The following is a 16,019-nucleotide window of genomic DNA, read 5'->3' on the forward strand; positions in this document are numbered from 1 at the left end:
GGGGCGGGGCTGGCGTTCGGCTCCGCTCGGCTCCGCTCGGCTCGGCGGGGACGCGGCAGCCCGGAGCCGGAACCCGACCGGCAGCCGGAGCGGGGTAAGGCGGGCGCGACGTAAAACGCGGAAGGTGGAATCCGGATCGGGAGAAGGGTGGGGGGAGTGGGGAAGGGGGGAGAGCACCGCCCCCGGTGGGAGGGAAAACCCGGCGCGGCGCGGTCCGCACAAAGGGGGCTGCGGGGGACAGGCAGCCGCGGATGGAAAACCCGGAGACCGGATCGCAATCGGGAGCCGGGGCGCAGGAGCGGCGGGCAAAGCCCGGAGCGGAGTGTGTTTCTCATCCCCCCCCGCGGAGCCGGAGCCGCCGTAGTGTCACCTTGGGGGGGGGGGGTGTGTTAATTTTTGGGGGTGTTTTACACGCTGTGGGGTTCGTGTGAGACCCCCTGCCCGGCTGGGCTTTCGGCGGTGCTGGCGGCGGCACCGGCGGCCGGTTCGGCTCACTGAGCCGGCACAGAACCGCTCGGGCCGTTTTGGGGCAGGGTACGGGGGGGGGGGGGGTGTGTCACCACCCAGGATGTGCCCTGGGGTACCCGCACCCACCCCAAAACCCCACGACGTCACGCCCCACGCGGTCATTTCTTGTCCCCAGAGGGGTCTCGGGTGCTGGCCGGAGGGAGCACCCTCCTTCCCGAGAGTGCCGGGGTCCCCAGCCCGCCCCGTCCCCAGGAGGGGGCACGTCCCCCAAACCCTCTGCTCCCGCCCCCAAAGCCCCAGCACCGCCCCGTGAGGAAATCTGGGCTCATCTCAGTGGGGGGGGCCCCAGCCCTGCCTCCGGGACACCCCAAAATCAGCCCGGCGCAGGAGCAGCAGGCCCTGGGCAAAGGGAACCGGCGCGGCAAGCTGCGCTGACGGAAGATGGGGCGCACGATCCACGCCGGCACCCCGGCAGCGCCGAGCTTGGAGCCGGGACACCGTCCCGCAGCAAAGGTGACGGAGCGGAGACCATCCTCTCCATCCACCCACCCACGCTCCAGCCCGGGGACGTGCCACCGTCCGGTCTCCTCCTCTGCTCTCAGGAGAACGCCAAAGGAAAGGCCGGTTTCTTCCGCTGGTTGTTGCCCCCAAACGAGGGCAATGCGAGACCCAAACCCCTGGCGAAGGAGGCGGGACGGCGTGAAGGGCTGGGTTTTGGGTGCCATCCCCCCCGTTTCTCTGATTTTTGGGGAACGCAGTAGGAAAAGAGGGATGAGAAGAGCATTGATTTAGCCCAAAAGAAGAGAAGAAACTCTTCCTTACCATGATGAAAAGGAGAAACTGTCCTCACACAGCACAACCCCAACGGTGGTGGGCCCCAGGATGGCCTATATTAACAAATTTGGGTTGTTTTTTTACCAAAATTTTTTAACGGTCTGGGTAAAAGGCATTCTGGGCATTCGGTGCCGATTTTCAGCGCATCCCGGAGCAGGAACGATGCTCCCGAGGGTGGGAAAACCAGCGCTTGCCGGGAACGCAGAACAAACCAGGGATGGGTCAGAGCATGAGCCTGCTCGTTCCCTGGCAAAACCATAAATGATGTCATTAATACGCGAGGAAAATAAAAACACTGCCGGGCAACGCAGCTTCCTTGGAAATGATCTCAGCATCCCATGGGGGAGGTACGAGATCCCACCTTGTCACGGCCTTGTCCGAGGGTGCTGCACTCCTGGGATAAGGAGCAGGAGCTGGGAATTCCACCTCAGGGCTGCGGCACACGGAGCACCCCTGGGTGCTGAGCACATCCTCCCTGGGTGCTTCACCACCCCGGGGTGCTCGGTGTCCCGAGCATCCCGCTCGTCCCGGGCCACGCTGGTGAGGTGCAGGGCAGCAGAGACAGCAGCGATGTTTCGTGAAAGACGTCGTCCACCACGTAACCGTACGCTCCTTCTCCACACGCCTGTCTCCTGCCTGGAACAGCATCTCCCCCACCTTCACCTCATCCCACAAGCGCTGCCTTTGGGGCGGCTGCTCGAGGGTTGACCCCTTCCACCTCTAGGATTGATTTTCCAGGGCAAAGCAACCTCGATGTCCTGCCTGTCCCACCTGGCCACCGAGGCCAAGTCCTCTCCTGCCTCCTTCTCCCCATGGCACCAGGATCCCGGGATGCCACCCCAAGCTCCGCCATCCCTCTCCAGCTCCGCTCCTACAGGCGCTACAAACGTTTCCCCTCGCTCTCGAGGCACATCCACCCAAGACAGGAGAACCTCAACGATACAAGAAGAGAAACAGGCGCGAGGAAGTCACCAGGAGTCCCAGCACAGATGACTGGGACAATACTGGTGGGACACGAGGGACAGGGACAGGCTGGGGACGCAGCCAGAGGAGGAAGGAAGCCGGAGAAGCCCATCTCCCTCTGCCACACCTAACAGCAGCTCCCACACCATCACCTCCGTGCCAAACCCGGGCAACCCGGAGCTGAAACGCCCACGAGGGTTTTCCAAACGAGGAATGATGCGGGTGAGCACTGAATCCAGATCCAGCGTCTCCAGCATCCCGGAGATCCCATAAAAGGAGCCAGAAGGCAACTCCCAGGGCAAACAGCAGCACCGCAGCGTCCAGCTGCCGAGTCTCAGGGCGGGCAGGCAGCTGGCGCGAAGGCTTCGCACCCTCCTCCTCCTCTCTGATGGGGTAGCAACAGGAACCGAAGCTGAGGGCTGGGACAACCTGCAAGCAGTGACCGTGCCACGCGGCTGAGCCGGCAGCCCTACTCTTCTCCCCGCCGCATCCCCGGGGAGGAGGAGGGATGCCGGCAGTGCTCGGGGGTTGCTCTGTCCCCCTGGAGCAGGGCGGGCTCCGGGGAACGAGGAGCACTTAGACCACGGCGAGGCAGAGCCTGGAGCAACGTGGCACGAAAGGCTCACGGCCCAGTGAACACGAACGTTTAATGAACAGAGACACGGCAATGTGGGGAGATGCTGAATATGAAGGATTAAAGAAAAAGGAGAAATTAATCTTATTCATAAGGCAGAGCGGGTTTTTAACTCACACACGCAGCTGCTGGAGCGGGGCAGGGGGGTCAGCCTTTGCGGGGCGGCTGCTGCTTTGGTACAAACCAGGAGAGAGGGATGCAAGGCTGGACGCTTCCTGGCGATGCCAAGAGCTGTGAGCGGAAAGCCTCCGAGCAGGAACGGAGCCCACCTCTCCCCCCCTGTCCCCCGCTTCCCCCAGCACACGCTCGGAAGGGCTCAGGCTCTCCGGCTGTTGGGAGCCATCGCCCTCGTCCCCCGTTTCTCGCCCTTGTCCTGTGAGGTCAGCGCTCTGATGTCTCTGACCCCATCCGGCCAAAGACCTCGAGGCACATTTTGGGGAGGGAAGATGCTTCCAAAGCCAGGCTGGAGCTACCTCCTGCCTGCCGAGACGGATGGAGCTGGGCTGGCCGCCGTCCTGGGATCCAGCGCTCACAGGACACGCGAAGATGCCAGCACTTGGTTGCATCCCATCCCGTCATGCTCCGTCTCCCACCCACCCTTGTCCGCAGCGTGTAACTTTCCGGGAAGCACAGGGCTGTTGGGCGAGAGCTCAGTGAAAACATGTCTTTTTTTTTAATGCTTTTGGAATACAACGGATAAAGCAATACCTAAAAGCGCTCTGGGATCTGTCTTGCACCTGCTTTCCAGAGTCGAGGACCATCCTGGCACCCTTCGGTGGCAGTCGGGTGCTGCGTGGGAACGCGGTGCTGCTCCCCTGCGGCTCACCCCATCGCTTTCTGCTTCATTAACCCCTTCTTTGCTCCCTGATGGATCTTTGCATCCAGCTTCCCTGTAAAGAGTGGATAAAAAAAAAAAAAAACAACAAAACAAAACCACAACAAACCCTCATCACTCTTTATTTTTAAATGCTATTTGCAATGCAAATCAGCTGGAGGCAGCGAGGTCTCCTAGTTAGTGTGTTCCTGTCACATTCAATTATCATGCTTGAGGAGCCAGGCGTTTCCAGTCGCCGTGGCTTTCCTCCGCAGGCGCGACACCGGGGAGCCGGGGGCAAGCGTGTCCGACGTGGCAAAGAGACGCCGGAGAGGGGGAAACTCAGCAAGGAGAAGAGTAAATTAACATCCAGCGCTCACCCGCCGCTACCGGGGAGGAAAACTGATCCCTTCGCTCGCCCGCAGGATGTGTCGACACGTTCGAAGGAGTTGGGGGACCATCAAGCACTGTGTCAGGGACATGTTTCTCCATGGCGTGGTGGAAAGCTGGGCTTGGGGACAATAAACCCCCAACTTGGGGACGATAATGCAACGGGGCACAGAAGGTGGTGGGGACCCACCACTCTCCGCTGGCAAGCGCCAGGTTGGTGGTCTCCAATGCCACTACCTGTGAGGGACGTGCTGCCTTTGCCACCGGGCGGCACTTTGGGGAGCCCAGGTGCTTGTGGCCGGCTGCTTCGGTGGGACCCGGAGCAAAAGCTGCCTCCCCTCATCCCACAGAGCTTCACAGCCATGGTGGCTTCACTGCCAGCTCCGCTTTCCCACTTGGGAGAAGAGCAGGACAAGGGAGAGGAAGAAAGGGAAGGTGACCTTAAGCGAGGCAGCACAGCAAAGAGCCAGCCTCCCGGAGAGGATTTGCCATCAGCCAGCGCCGGTCACCTCCGCTAATGCCACGTCTCCTCAGGAACTCGCCTCCCTGCTCCTGCTCCCCTGTGTCTTCCCATCCTCCAAACGCCAGCCTCATCCCACCTCTCCGGGCAGCTGGGAGCAGGGACGGGGCTCCATCGCGTTGCAGAAGCCAGTATGAAAAATCTACAGAGCTTGAGGTGTGCTGGGAAGGGTGGACCTGTCCCTGGGGTGGGACATGGGCGGCCACCATGGTCACACCGTCAGGAAGGGGAAGCGAAGGGATCAGAGCTTGATCCCAAGGAGATGGACAGAGCCCGTCCCCGTGAAATCCCAGGGAGATGGATGGAGCCGGAGCTCGCAGGCACCTCATCCGGGTCCCCTGGGATCGTCCCTCTGGGGAATCAAGCCTGGTGTCACCCCGTGGGTGAAGCAGAGCCCACATGGTCCCTGGGAGAGCTGTGTTGCTCCAGCCCAGCTACAGCACACAGCAGATCTCTTCCCCGGTGGGGACCAGATCCACCAGGCTCCAAACTGGTCCCGCTTTGGCCACTGCTCCACAAACTGCCGGTAAATGCCCGTATGCAGTGAGAAGCCAGCGCTTGTCCAGAGATAACAGCTCCAAACCAGCCAGAGCCATCACCTTCTCTTCAAACCAAGAAAACTTCTCAATTTCAGCTCAACAAAGAGTCCAGCAACACTTTTCCCAGGAGACGCAGGTCACAAAACTGCTTCGCTCAGGGTGTCCCACCAGGACAACCCAGCTTCCCTGAAACCGGTCCTCCTCCTTCAGCTTGAGTTTTGGGCCAACCTTGCTCCTGTCTGAGCTTGAGAGGGAAGTTCAATGCACCAAACCCATAATACGTATGAAAAAAACAAACGTGAAGAAGGGTTTGCAAGTCACTATGCCACAGATCCATCAACCGAAACATGGCTAGTCAGGTCAAAATTGGAAGCAGGGACCAGACGTCGCCAATATCTCGGTGCAGCAGTTGCCAACCTGCAGCCCACAGGACACAAAAGGGCGTCTGCAAAACTCTTCCACAATCACAAATGAGAAAATTAAAACTGAGGCCAAGCAAAAGGGCAAAATAGGGCATTACTTGAACAGTCTGTTTTCAGACAGTATTCTCATCCTGAGCCACAGGGTTCAGCAGATGTTCTCCTACAAAGCCTGGGAGATCCACCATCCTCTCTGCCACCCTATGTGGGAGAAGACTTTCTCCACCTGCCTAAGGATGGGGAAGAAGCGATGGACACCCAACAAGGCTGAGCCAGCACAGGCAGACTGTCCAGAAGCGGTGTGTTGGACCACCATGTCTCCAAGCCATGAGGTTTTTAGCAGGAGAAAGACAGCGAGTTCACACTCGCTCCACACTCTGGTCACCCACCACCAACTCTGTGTCACTTGTGAAGCTGTAAGCTTCATATTTCACGTGCCTGCCTGCTTCTCCTGGACCCCAAAAGCGATCGGGAGACTCCTCGGCTCTATCAGCTGGCAAAGATAAAACATCACGTGGGTAACCTTTAGGAAAAGGCTAAAAATAAGGCAATGCCCCCAAGGTTCCCTTCTCTTTCCGCTCAGTGATTTAAGGACTCTCGTCTCACCCTGCAACGTGTCCCTTCTCCTGCTCCTCTGCGCTCTTCCAGCTGTCGGCTGTTGAAGGGAGTTTCTGAGCGATGCTCGAGGGAGGCTTCAGGGAAGCTTTGCCTGGATTCAAGGAAGTCTCCCACGAGAACCGCCACCGAGCTTTGTCCTCATGCGCTGGGACATGTCTGGGGACAGCCGCGCTCCCAAACGCGATGCAAACACAGTGCCCATCCCTTCCACACAAATAATAACCCTGGCAGCAAAAATCGAGCTATGTTAGGGTTGAGGTTTTTTTTCCTCATCCCCGGGCTGCTAGAAACGACTAATTTGCAACGGAGAAGCATTCGGATGTCATTGCGGTGAGGTCCATGCTGTTATCTGGCAAGGAAAACCGCTCTGGCTTGGCTTCCCAACAAGACAAACTGGCATTTTGTCATGGCTTGAGCCAGGCTTCAAGGAGACCGGGGCAGCCGGTGAGCTCAGGTGGGGATGTGAGCTGGTGCCTTTTCCCTCGCTCTGCTTCCAGCCTGGAGAATTAAGCTTTTGACTGCCTCGGATGTGATGCCAGCTCCTATTAAAACAGCGCCTTACCCCGATGAAAGGTCAAAGCCTTCCCTCCTCCTTCCCTAGGCTGTCACAAATATCACCCAGACGGACAACGTCCCCTCCGGGAGGGGAACGTGCAACTCCACAGTCTCCCCCGCCGCTGCTCTCGTGACAGCTCCTGTCGGGAGCGAGGGCAGGAAAGGCAGGGCCAGCAGCAGGAGCGGGCAGCGCAGGCAGCCGCCAGCACAGCCGGCTTCCTTCCAGGCTGTTAGACTGATCCTTCTCCAAGCAGGAAAGTGTCACAACACAAAGGAGACGATGTGACAGATGGGGAGGGGACCGGCAGCGCCTGCAACCGGCGAGGCAGACGTACCGAAGCCGGCCGCCCTGCACTCACACCGCACGGCAGCTTCCCCTTCAGCTGCCGCTGGCAGCTCTCCTCCTAACCGCGGCCGGATGGAAGCAGATGTGGCATGAGAGAGCCTGTACGAGAGCACGGAGAGGTTAAAACAAGGAAAAAAAAAAAAAAAAGCACACAGCAGCTGCTCCAGCACACAACAGCGACGAGGCTGTTCTACCGCAGCAAAGATGTTTGCATCCTAAATAACTCGGCGCAGCCCTGCCTGCTCACCGGCGTGCTGGGAAAGACCCGTCCCTGGGGGAGGACGGTGCCGCTAGCAAGATCCGAGCGCTGCAGCTCACCGAGCGTCGTTTGTCGCCATCAGCTGAACGCACCTCCCAGATGTTGCTACAAAAGGCAGGGAAGAAACCAAATCGTTTCGCCCTGCTCAATACCCTGGCAGTGCAGGTACGCCCCAACACCCAGGGAGAGATCGAAGCTGTGGGAGAACAGTGCATCTCTGAGCGGAGAGAGGAAAAAAAGCCTCAAAACCAACAAAAATAACCCTACACTGTGCTTCAAAAGCCCTTATTAACCAGTCCTGAGAAATCCTGCCGTTCCTGCGCTGCTAGATAACTACTCCCAGAGAACTGCGCTGCAAATGAGAAAGACAACCCAGTCATCAGCTCTGCTAAACAAACAGCCAAGACTATTTCTGCTTATGCTGCTTTTAGCCCGTCAAATTAATTTTTCACATCCCCTGAAAGCACGTACGGTGCCTTCCCCAGGCTGTGTGGTGGGGAGGCTGCTAATAAGGACGGAGCTGACTGCAGGCTCCCCAGCTGCTGCATCCCTCCTCCATCCTTTTTACGGCAGCGGGCAGGAATAACTGGCAGCCTGCGGAGGGGCTGGTGGCTCATAAAAGGGACTAACGACACTGGCAAGCGGAGCGCGGACAGATGCTGCGGCGCTTCCCTGCAAGCTCTGCCAGGACATCCCATCCTGCCGGCCCACGGATGGAGAACATCCATCTGGCCCTGCAGATCTTGCTGCTTCAAGCCCTCACCGTCCTCATGGGCAAGAGGGTGATTTCGAACCGCCCGAGCGCAGTTCTGCCCGAGCATCGCCACACCAGCTCGTATCCTGACCCAGGCTGATGCCAGAAGCGGATCAGCTGCCGACACGAGCGTTCTTTGACTCTCGAGCGTTTGCAGAGGCAGGAAGAGGCATGTATTTGGAAGGAAGCAACATCTGGGGAAAGGGGAACCAAAGACAAAAAAAAAATCTTACAGATGTATTCGAGTCATTAAACAAACACCTACAGATCAAAGAGCACAGGGCAAAGGTTGCAAACTCATATGGCAAAGGCAAGCAGAGGTGGCGACGAGAGCAGGCACGAAAGGCCAAGGGGGGCATCTGTGGAAACTTTACTACTTACAGATTTTGTGTTTTCCTTTGATGGGAAACTTCACAACCATCTCCTGGGGATTAGTGCAGATAAAGACAAATGGAGACTCGGACTCCTGGCTCAGATCCGGATACTGCGAAACACAGAGACACACACAAAACAGAGTCAGAGCGACGGCCACGGGTGTGAAAAGAGCTCGGCGGTCAGAGGTAGAGAAATAGTTACTTAAGAGATGGGTTATATCTGGGCTGAAGCAGCTCAGACTAAACCAGTTGGAGAGCTTTTAATGGAAAAAAAAACCAAACCCAACACACAAAACAAACCCCAAAACAATTGCAGGTTTGGGTCTTAATCAGTGAGCCCCTCGCTAAGCCTCTTCTCATCGTGCCTCTGTCAGAGCACGCTCCCTTTTCGGATCTGCTCACCAAGCTGCTTCCCTGCGTGCTCCCTAACCCTTTTCAGCCCCCTTTAGCACCGACCTGTGTTTGGCCACCTAAAAGGTATTTCACACTTGGCTTAAGCCCATCTTCAGCTCTAAACCTCAACTGAAACAGCCTGGCCAACCCAACAAGAGGATGACCACCAGAAGGGTGGCCACCTCTTCTGAAGCAGATGTCCCAGATACGTCCCCACCTCCTCCCCACAAAGCTCAGCCCAAACACAAGGGCTCTGGGATTTGGAGAGTGCGCACCATCCCGCTGTGGGACGCGCAGCCCTTGAGATTCGTCTGCATCTAAAGGGTGAGTTGTAGAAAAAAACGCTTGCAACATGCCAGGTCGATGGCTCGGAGAAGCTGGCCTGCTCTGTGCAGGGCTGGCTCCGCGCACGGAGCGATTTCATTGCAATGAAGACATGGGGGAATTTTATAGGCAGACTATAAACAGATTGTTTCTCTCATTGACCATGGGGGAAAAACACTCAGCGAGGGAAGCGCACTGAAGTCCTGTCTGGATGCAGCTCAGCCTCACTGCTGTTCAGAAATGAAACGCAAAACAGTAATAAAAAAAATGTATACACCAACCATCACTTCAGATTTTCCATTAGCTGCAGACCTTGCGTTGACAGGCACAGAGGCGAGGGCATGCCACGAAGGTGCTCCAGCCCAGGAAACCTGGTCAAACAGCCTGCGGAAGCGGTTTTCCTTCCATGGGAAAACTGCCTTCTCTTTTTTTTCTTTTGCTCCCCTGCCTTCCTCGAGCAGATCCATCAAGGCTGCTGTAGGGGACAGGATGCCAGAGCAGATGGAGCAGCGTGTCCTGGCAAATCCCCCATTTGTTACTAACAAATGACTCCTAGGCTGAGTGTTTGAAAAGCTCTCGCTGACCTGCCAAGATGAGTTTGGATTTGCCCTGGAACAGCTGGGCACGGAGAGGGGAGCAGGGAGCAACCCGCACTCCCTGCGCTGTAGCGGGGTTTGGCAGCGTTGCCAGCGGTTAGGGGAGATTTACGGAAGCCTGACACTGGGATTGGATCAACCGGGGAAAACATTTCCAGCCCTTCTCATTTTACAACAGCGTGTAAGAGCTCTTCACTGAGCAAGAGAGAGAGATGTACATGCACTTAGCTGCTCTGTACAACACCCGCACTGGGTGAGAAAGAGCTGCACTGATCTGCATCGCACGCGGATGTCCTGCTGTACCGATCTGGGGTTGGACAGGTTTCTCTCTCTTTCTTTTTTTTCTTTTTTTTTTTCATTTTTGGCTGAGCCACGTTACTTGACTTGCTTCCACCGCTCCATGCCGATGCCAAGGATTTTCATTTCCCATCTGCAGGGAAGGAGGATCTTGGAAGGTTAGAAAGAGCCAATGCGAATATCCCCGGCCAATGCCTGGTGAGTGCAAAATGCTGGCACCGCTTTATTGCTCTCGGCATCGCGCGGGTGACTGGTGGCCCCTCCACAGCCAGAGGACCCGACTTAACCAGCAGCTCCCACGCTGGCACGGCCTCCGAAGGCCACACCATAAAGCCGTGGGGCGTAAGTCACCCTCCAGATCTGGTCACAGAGGTGGTCCACCCCGCTCCGCTACATGTGGTTCAGCCAGTGGCTTCTTCAGCCAGGTTGTGTGTCTGGGACCAGAGTGCCATACAGATCCTGCTGCCCTGAGTGCAGCTGCTTCCCAAATCTCCTCAGCCACCATCTCCTAGGTGGACCTGGACATCGTCGTGTGTCTCTTCACGCACCTTACAGGCCCTCACCCAGGTATCGGCAGCGAAAGCACTAGCCAGGCTGGTTTCACGTGAAACCAGGATCAAACCTTCAGCTCCAAAAGCTTCCAGCTCAATCCAATCCCAAGGCCAAGGCGGATGCCACAGCTGCGACCTGGGTTTACGCTTCCACGCCGCAGCCTTTCATCTTCGCTCCCAGGGTACGTTTCTGTACGTGTGCCAAATCTGTCCGCGTCCTGCAGTTTAAAAGCCTCGGTCCTTCCTCTGGCATCTCACTCCCAAGAGGCAGGGAAGGAGCCCCTCCTCGAGCAGAGCTGCTACATTTAAGGCTTCCCATTGTACCTATCCCGGAAACCTCTTATCCCATCCTGGGGAACAACAAAAGCAGAATATTCCTGCCTACCAGAGCTGAGGAAAACGCCGTAACCCTTTCCTCTGCCCTAGAGACTCCCAGGTGGAAAAGATGGGGCTGAGCCAACTCAGCCAGGCCAGGCTCCACTCTTCCCCCAGTCCCTTCTGCAAGTTGATTCAACTCGTTTCACCCTGCAGAAATTTAGGGAAGTTTTGGGCAAAGTCAGTTTTCTATCATCGGGTTAATGGGCTGAACTGCTCAAAGAAGGGTCCGGTGGAGCATGTGAGCGGCTGGAGCACATGGCTGAGGACTGGTAGGAACTGAGACTCCTCTTGGAGAGCAGCAAGAGGTTAGATGTGCCCGCTGCGTCTCTTGAAACCACTGCCTGCAAACTGAACAGAGACACAGCCAGATACGCTTTTGCCACACGATCCCTAGGACCAGGAGCACAGCCTCTCTCCAGTGCTGCCAATATTTAACCTGCTTAGAAACCACCTCCGTGGACCTCATTCCTCGAGGTCGCTGGAACTGTTACTATTCCTACCCAAAATCTCTCCCTGTTGCTATTCAGTCCCCTAAAGAGCGCTCGTTCTTGACATCACGCATGATCGCCACGAGCAGCGTCGCCTGAAGACACCTACCGACTGTATCTACGCTCTCGTCATCAAGGATCGAGACAGACAGCGTGGCCGAACGGCAGCGTTCCTCCACCTCTATGGCTTAGGACATCGTACCGACCTGCCCTGCACGGAAGACGCCTCTCCTACTGGCAACGACTCAGCTGACTTACACCCTCAGAGGAGACGCTGCCACCAAGACATCAAACACATTTGTCTCCGCTACGTTTTCCAAAGCTGCCCAAGTGTCTTAACAAGTAAAAAACCCTCACTTCTCAACGTTTCTGCTGTAAGAGGTCAGTCAAGTCACTCTACAATCTGCGATGCACTAAGTTTTGGAGACGGAGAACAAATTTACTCCCAAGTACTACACTCCACAGACAGCAGCCACTGCTCAGCAGCACATCAGCAAATCTGAGACTTGTAGGAAAAGGAAAACTCCAGAAGCCATGTCTAGCGTGCCAGAGAGAGAAGACAGAGCATAACCCCAGTAAAGAGGATTTGCAACAGCAATTTTTTAAACAAAAGGTCCATTTGGAGGGAAATCACACTCCCTCTCTACAAAAGACCAAGAATCAAACCCAGCCAGGAGTCTGATGGGGGATGTTCCTCCCTAATTTTAACGGCACTCATCATTATAATCTTGAGGGTATAAATAAGACGGGTGCCAGCACTCCAGGCTTTGACATCGCCTCCAGCGGGAAGCAGCTCAGCATTTAGAAGGTGGCTAAAAAGGCCCCCTACAACAAATGAGGTCCAGAGGCCAGGTTGTCTGTCAAGAAGGAAAAAACTCACCACCCTCCTCCAATCCTGCAGATGAGCAGAAAAACTCAAAAGAGGGGGGTTATGCAATGTAACTACAGTGTAAAAAAAATAAAAATGATTCAGCCTCCTTTCAGACCTTCTGCCATCTCGTAGCAGGCTTGCAACGAGGCAGTCGGGAGGACGGTGGGCTCCGTGGGCTGCGAACAGCCGGCACGGCTTACCAACTGCTGCTCCAGCCCACTGCTTCGCGCAGTCGAAAACCCCACGTACGTTCTCCATATACTGGCGTCCGCGCAACCACCACCCTCCTTGCTCATCTCATCTCTGCAGTTGTACCGGTCGGGCTTCAATTACTGCTAACAGGTTTGCAAGATCCTAGCTGTGAAGAGATTAGCAGGGGGGAAGGAAAAAAAGCAGATCTCAAGGCAGCTTAACACACGCAGAAAGAGCTCAAGGTTAAACGTACAAGCTGGAAAAGAGCTCAGCGCTGGGCTCCTCCAAAAACCAGCCACCAGATTTGCCTTCTCGCTGGAGCCGGCGCTTTGAAGATACATTAAGTGGCTATCAGATGTCCCCAACAGCCACCCCAATCAAGCTGCAAGCAGGGATAATTGCTAATGAATGTTCCCTACACTTTGTTTTCACCATCCCTCATCTCCCATCACCAGCTTGTCACCACCAGAAATAGCAGCAGGGCTGCCCAACCTCCCCGCTCCGCAGCCCACAGTAAAAGAGCAAAGGAGGAGGACAAGCCAGCTCGGAGCCAGCAGAGGCACAAACCCACCTTCTCTGACATTTGAGGGAGGGGAAAAAAAAAATCCTACTAATTTCCCCCTCCCCTGCCCCCAATCTGTTAAAGTAAATATTTTTTTGCCTGATTTAGGTAAAGCCTGCAGCGGGATGCAGGGGCAGTGCAGGCATTGCTGGCAACAACACGGGGTTCGGCACCCTTAGCCCAGATCCAGTTTTGGCAGGGGAAAACAAAAGCCATGGAGAAGGGCTGTCCCAAGCCCCTCGATTTCTTCACCCTTCCCCGATAGGCTGCATTCGCTTGAACGCGAGCACCGTGAACTGAAGGCAGGGGAATCGAAAGAGCCGAAGGAAAATGTGCCGGGGGGAAGTGCCAAACCATCGCTAACGAGATGAGCTCTGCTCCGGTGCATCCGAGGAAGGAACAAAGGCACCGCGTGCAACAGAGCGGCAGCTCCGTGCAGCACAAAGCCAAAATGCTCCCCGGCAGCTTCATTAGCGACCATTCAAGAGCATCTTTCGCTCTCATTAAGGTCTCTGGACACAAAAGGAGACAAGCAAACACGGTGCACGAGACCGAACGCTAACACTGGGTGGGAATAGCATTTTTACACGAGCTGGCCTACAGAGCCCCGCAATGCAGCCTGAGTTCTCCTCCGCTCTTCTTGCCCATGGAGCGTGCGAGCGCGCGGCCCCAGCACATATCTCTGTTAGCCAGAGCGCGGCGGAGAATTGCACGCTGGAACCTGTAGTCCTTCAGCGGGCCGCTGCCATCCTCTCCATCTTACAGCTGCCGGTGGGTGGCCTCGGGGCACTGGCACCGAACGGTGAGGAGGTGGTTGAGATGTTCTGCAAGGTTAATAATGGAAAGGGTTGAATCATTTTCCTGGCGTGCCTCCTCGGTGAACAACAGGGGAAATACAGCTCACTCTGCCAGGCAGCGCCAGGCCAGGACACCAGCTCCAGCCTTCATTTCCCCTCTGCTCTCTAAGAGCTTCAAAATAAAAGAAGCTGAGCTGGAAAGCAAAGCTGTCTGGAAAGAATAAAAGCAAGCAGAGCCCATGTGTTGGCAAGAGAGCTCACCGTAAAATGCATTCAAAGGGGGGGGAAAAAAAAAAAAAAGAAAAGAAAAAAAGTCATCTTGGCAGAGACGGCGTCCCCTCCGAAAGAGCAGAGCTGCTGTAATCAGCAGCAGCAATAAATCAGCTTTCCTCGGCAGGCAAAAACACGCACTGGGCTCTTCCCCGGGCGTTACAAGAAGCCCCTTGGCCACGTGCAGGGGAGAGGAGCGGGATGCGAGGCATCCCCCCGGGAGCCGGGCGCAGCTTCCTTCACCCCGTTTTCTCAGTGATTTGTGGGAAAGGCGGATCCGCTCTTCTTTCACACCTCATAAGCTTCATAGCTGTCAGACTAACGTAACAGGTAATTAACCACTAAACAGCCATTTTTTTCCTCTTCTCCGGAGGGAAATTGCTCGCCATCCAGCTAGAAAATGTTTCTTTAGTGGTTTACAAAGGGGAAAAGAAAGTCGGGAGTTTCTGGCGAGCGACGGGGGTGCCGCAGCCAAAGAGGTGCATTTGCAATGCCTGCAACACAGACATATGGATGCAGGAGAAATGGAGCTCTCAAAAATGAGAGGGATGATGCTTATCCAGTTATGGGTGCTGCAAACTCCCCTGATACCAGTTCGGGCACCACCAGCAACAACCCCAGTTCCTGCCCACGGACATCCCGCGGAGCTGCCCGGGTACAGCTGCAGCCAAAACTGATCCAGCGCTTGAAGCTCAGTTATTGGCTCTGTGGTCCATCTGCAGGTAGGAGTTATTTAATATCAAGAGGAAAACAAAAAAAAATTCCAACCCGTCTCACAGTCTGCACGACCAGCCTTCAAAAACTGCTGTGCTCAAGCAGCATCCGTCCTTGTCATTTTTCCAAGGAGAGTGGTGTTGAAGCATCGTTTCCCCATCTGTTGTTCTGACAGTGGTAGTCTCCATCATCTCTTTACAAGGATATTCATTTTTGGGGATCATCTAGCCAATGTCCCAACCCAGCCTTCACCCCGAAGTGCTCCAGGGCACAAAGGTGACACTCGACTGGCAACAGAAGCCTGAGCCAGGAGATTCAGGTTTGCCACTGCTTTGTGTCACCTTCTCCTGACTCAGACCTCCAGTTCTGGAAAGAGGTTGCAGAGCATCAAACGCTTCGCTTTGAGGTTCGATCTCCCTCATGATATGGTCTTAAATCAAATTTTCAACTTTGAGCATCATCTTTTAAGGATCCCGTTCCCTCTGCCTTAGCACAGGCCAAGCAGGCTGTTGGCCCTTGAAAAACATAACATTTTCCTAAACAGAAACCCCAAAGCAGATCCAACTTTCTAGAAATGCCAAATTTTCTAGCCCGAGGCAGAAACATCCAGTACTGCAGCCTTGTGAACGTGCACCCCAGGAATTCTACACGCTGCCCTTGGCTACAGAGGACCACATGGATGCAAAGGAGCCACTCTGCGGAGGCTAGGTTAGAAAAGGGATAAACACCGATGTTCAAATCAACAGAACGGGCAAAAAGGAAAAAAAAAAAAAGCAGGATCGCAAAGAAACACAAACAAAAGCCGGCAGCCAAAGTTTTGTTTGAAAGCCTGTCAGGTCTAGACTGCAACGTGTGAGGAAGGAACAGCTCGAAACCACAGCTGCTAATGGTTATGGATTTGGCAATCAAAATGTCTTTGTTAAAAAAAAAAAAAAAAAAAAAAAAGTTAACTGCCTTACTATTGAGGTTACAAACCGCAGCCTTGATGCATTGTTGCAGTCAACATCCTCCCTGCTGTTTTTGAGAGCTTACATCTGCTGCTGGCAGATCATGTGCTGGCATAGGCTCCCTTCGCAAGGATGCGCAAGGAATTTTGCTA

At 55.3% G+C, this 16,019-nt stretch overlaps 1 protein-coding gene across 1 annotated transcript in view; it reads right to left on the bottom strand.

Annotated features, from left to right (window-relative positions):
• Positions 1–3,549: 3,549 nt before the first annotated feature.
• The window catches only part of TRIP4 (thyroid hormone receptor interactor 4), a 32,620-nt gene continuing 20,150 nt past the window's right edge, over positions 3,550–16,019 (bottom strand). Inside the window, exons 12-13 of the mRNA XM_075765106.1 lie at positions 8,495–8,597; positions 3,550–3,789 (exon numbers count right to left, since the gene is read on the bottom strand). Coding sequence (XP_075621221.1) covers positions 3,722–3,789; positions 8,495–8,597 — 171 coding nt within the window. The 3' untranslated portion in view covers positions 3,550–3,721. The remainder of the gene's footprint in view (positions 3,790–8,494; positions 8,598–16,019) is intronic.

This window comes from Balearica regulorum, chromosome 12 (assembly GCF_011004875.1).
Source record: "Balearica regulorum gibbericeps isolate bBalReg1 chromosome 12, bBalReg1.pri, whole genome shotgun sequence".
NCBI classification, from domain to species: Eukaryota; Metazoa; Chordata; class Aves; order Gruiformes; family Gruidae; genus Balearica; species Balearica regulorum.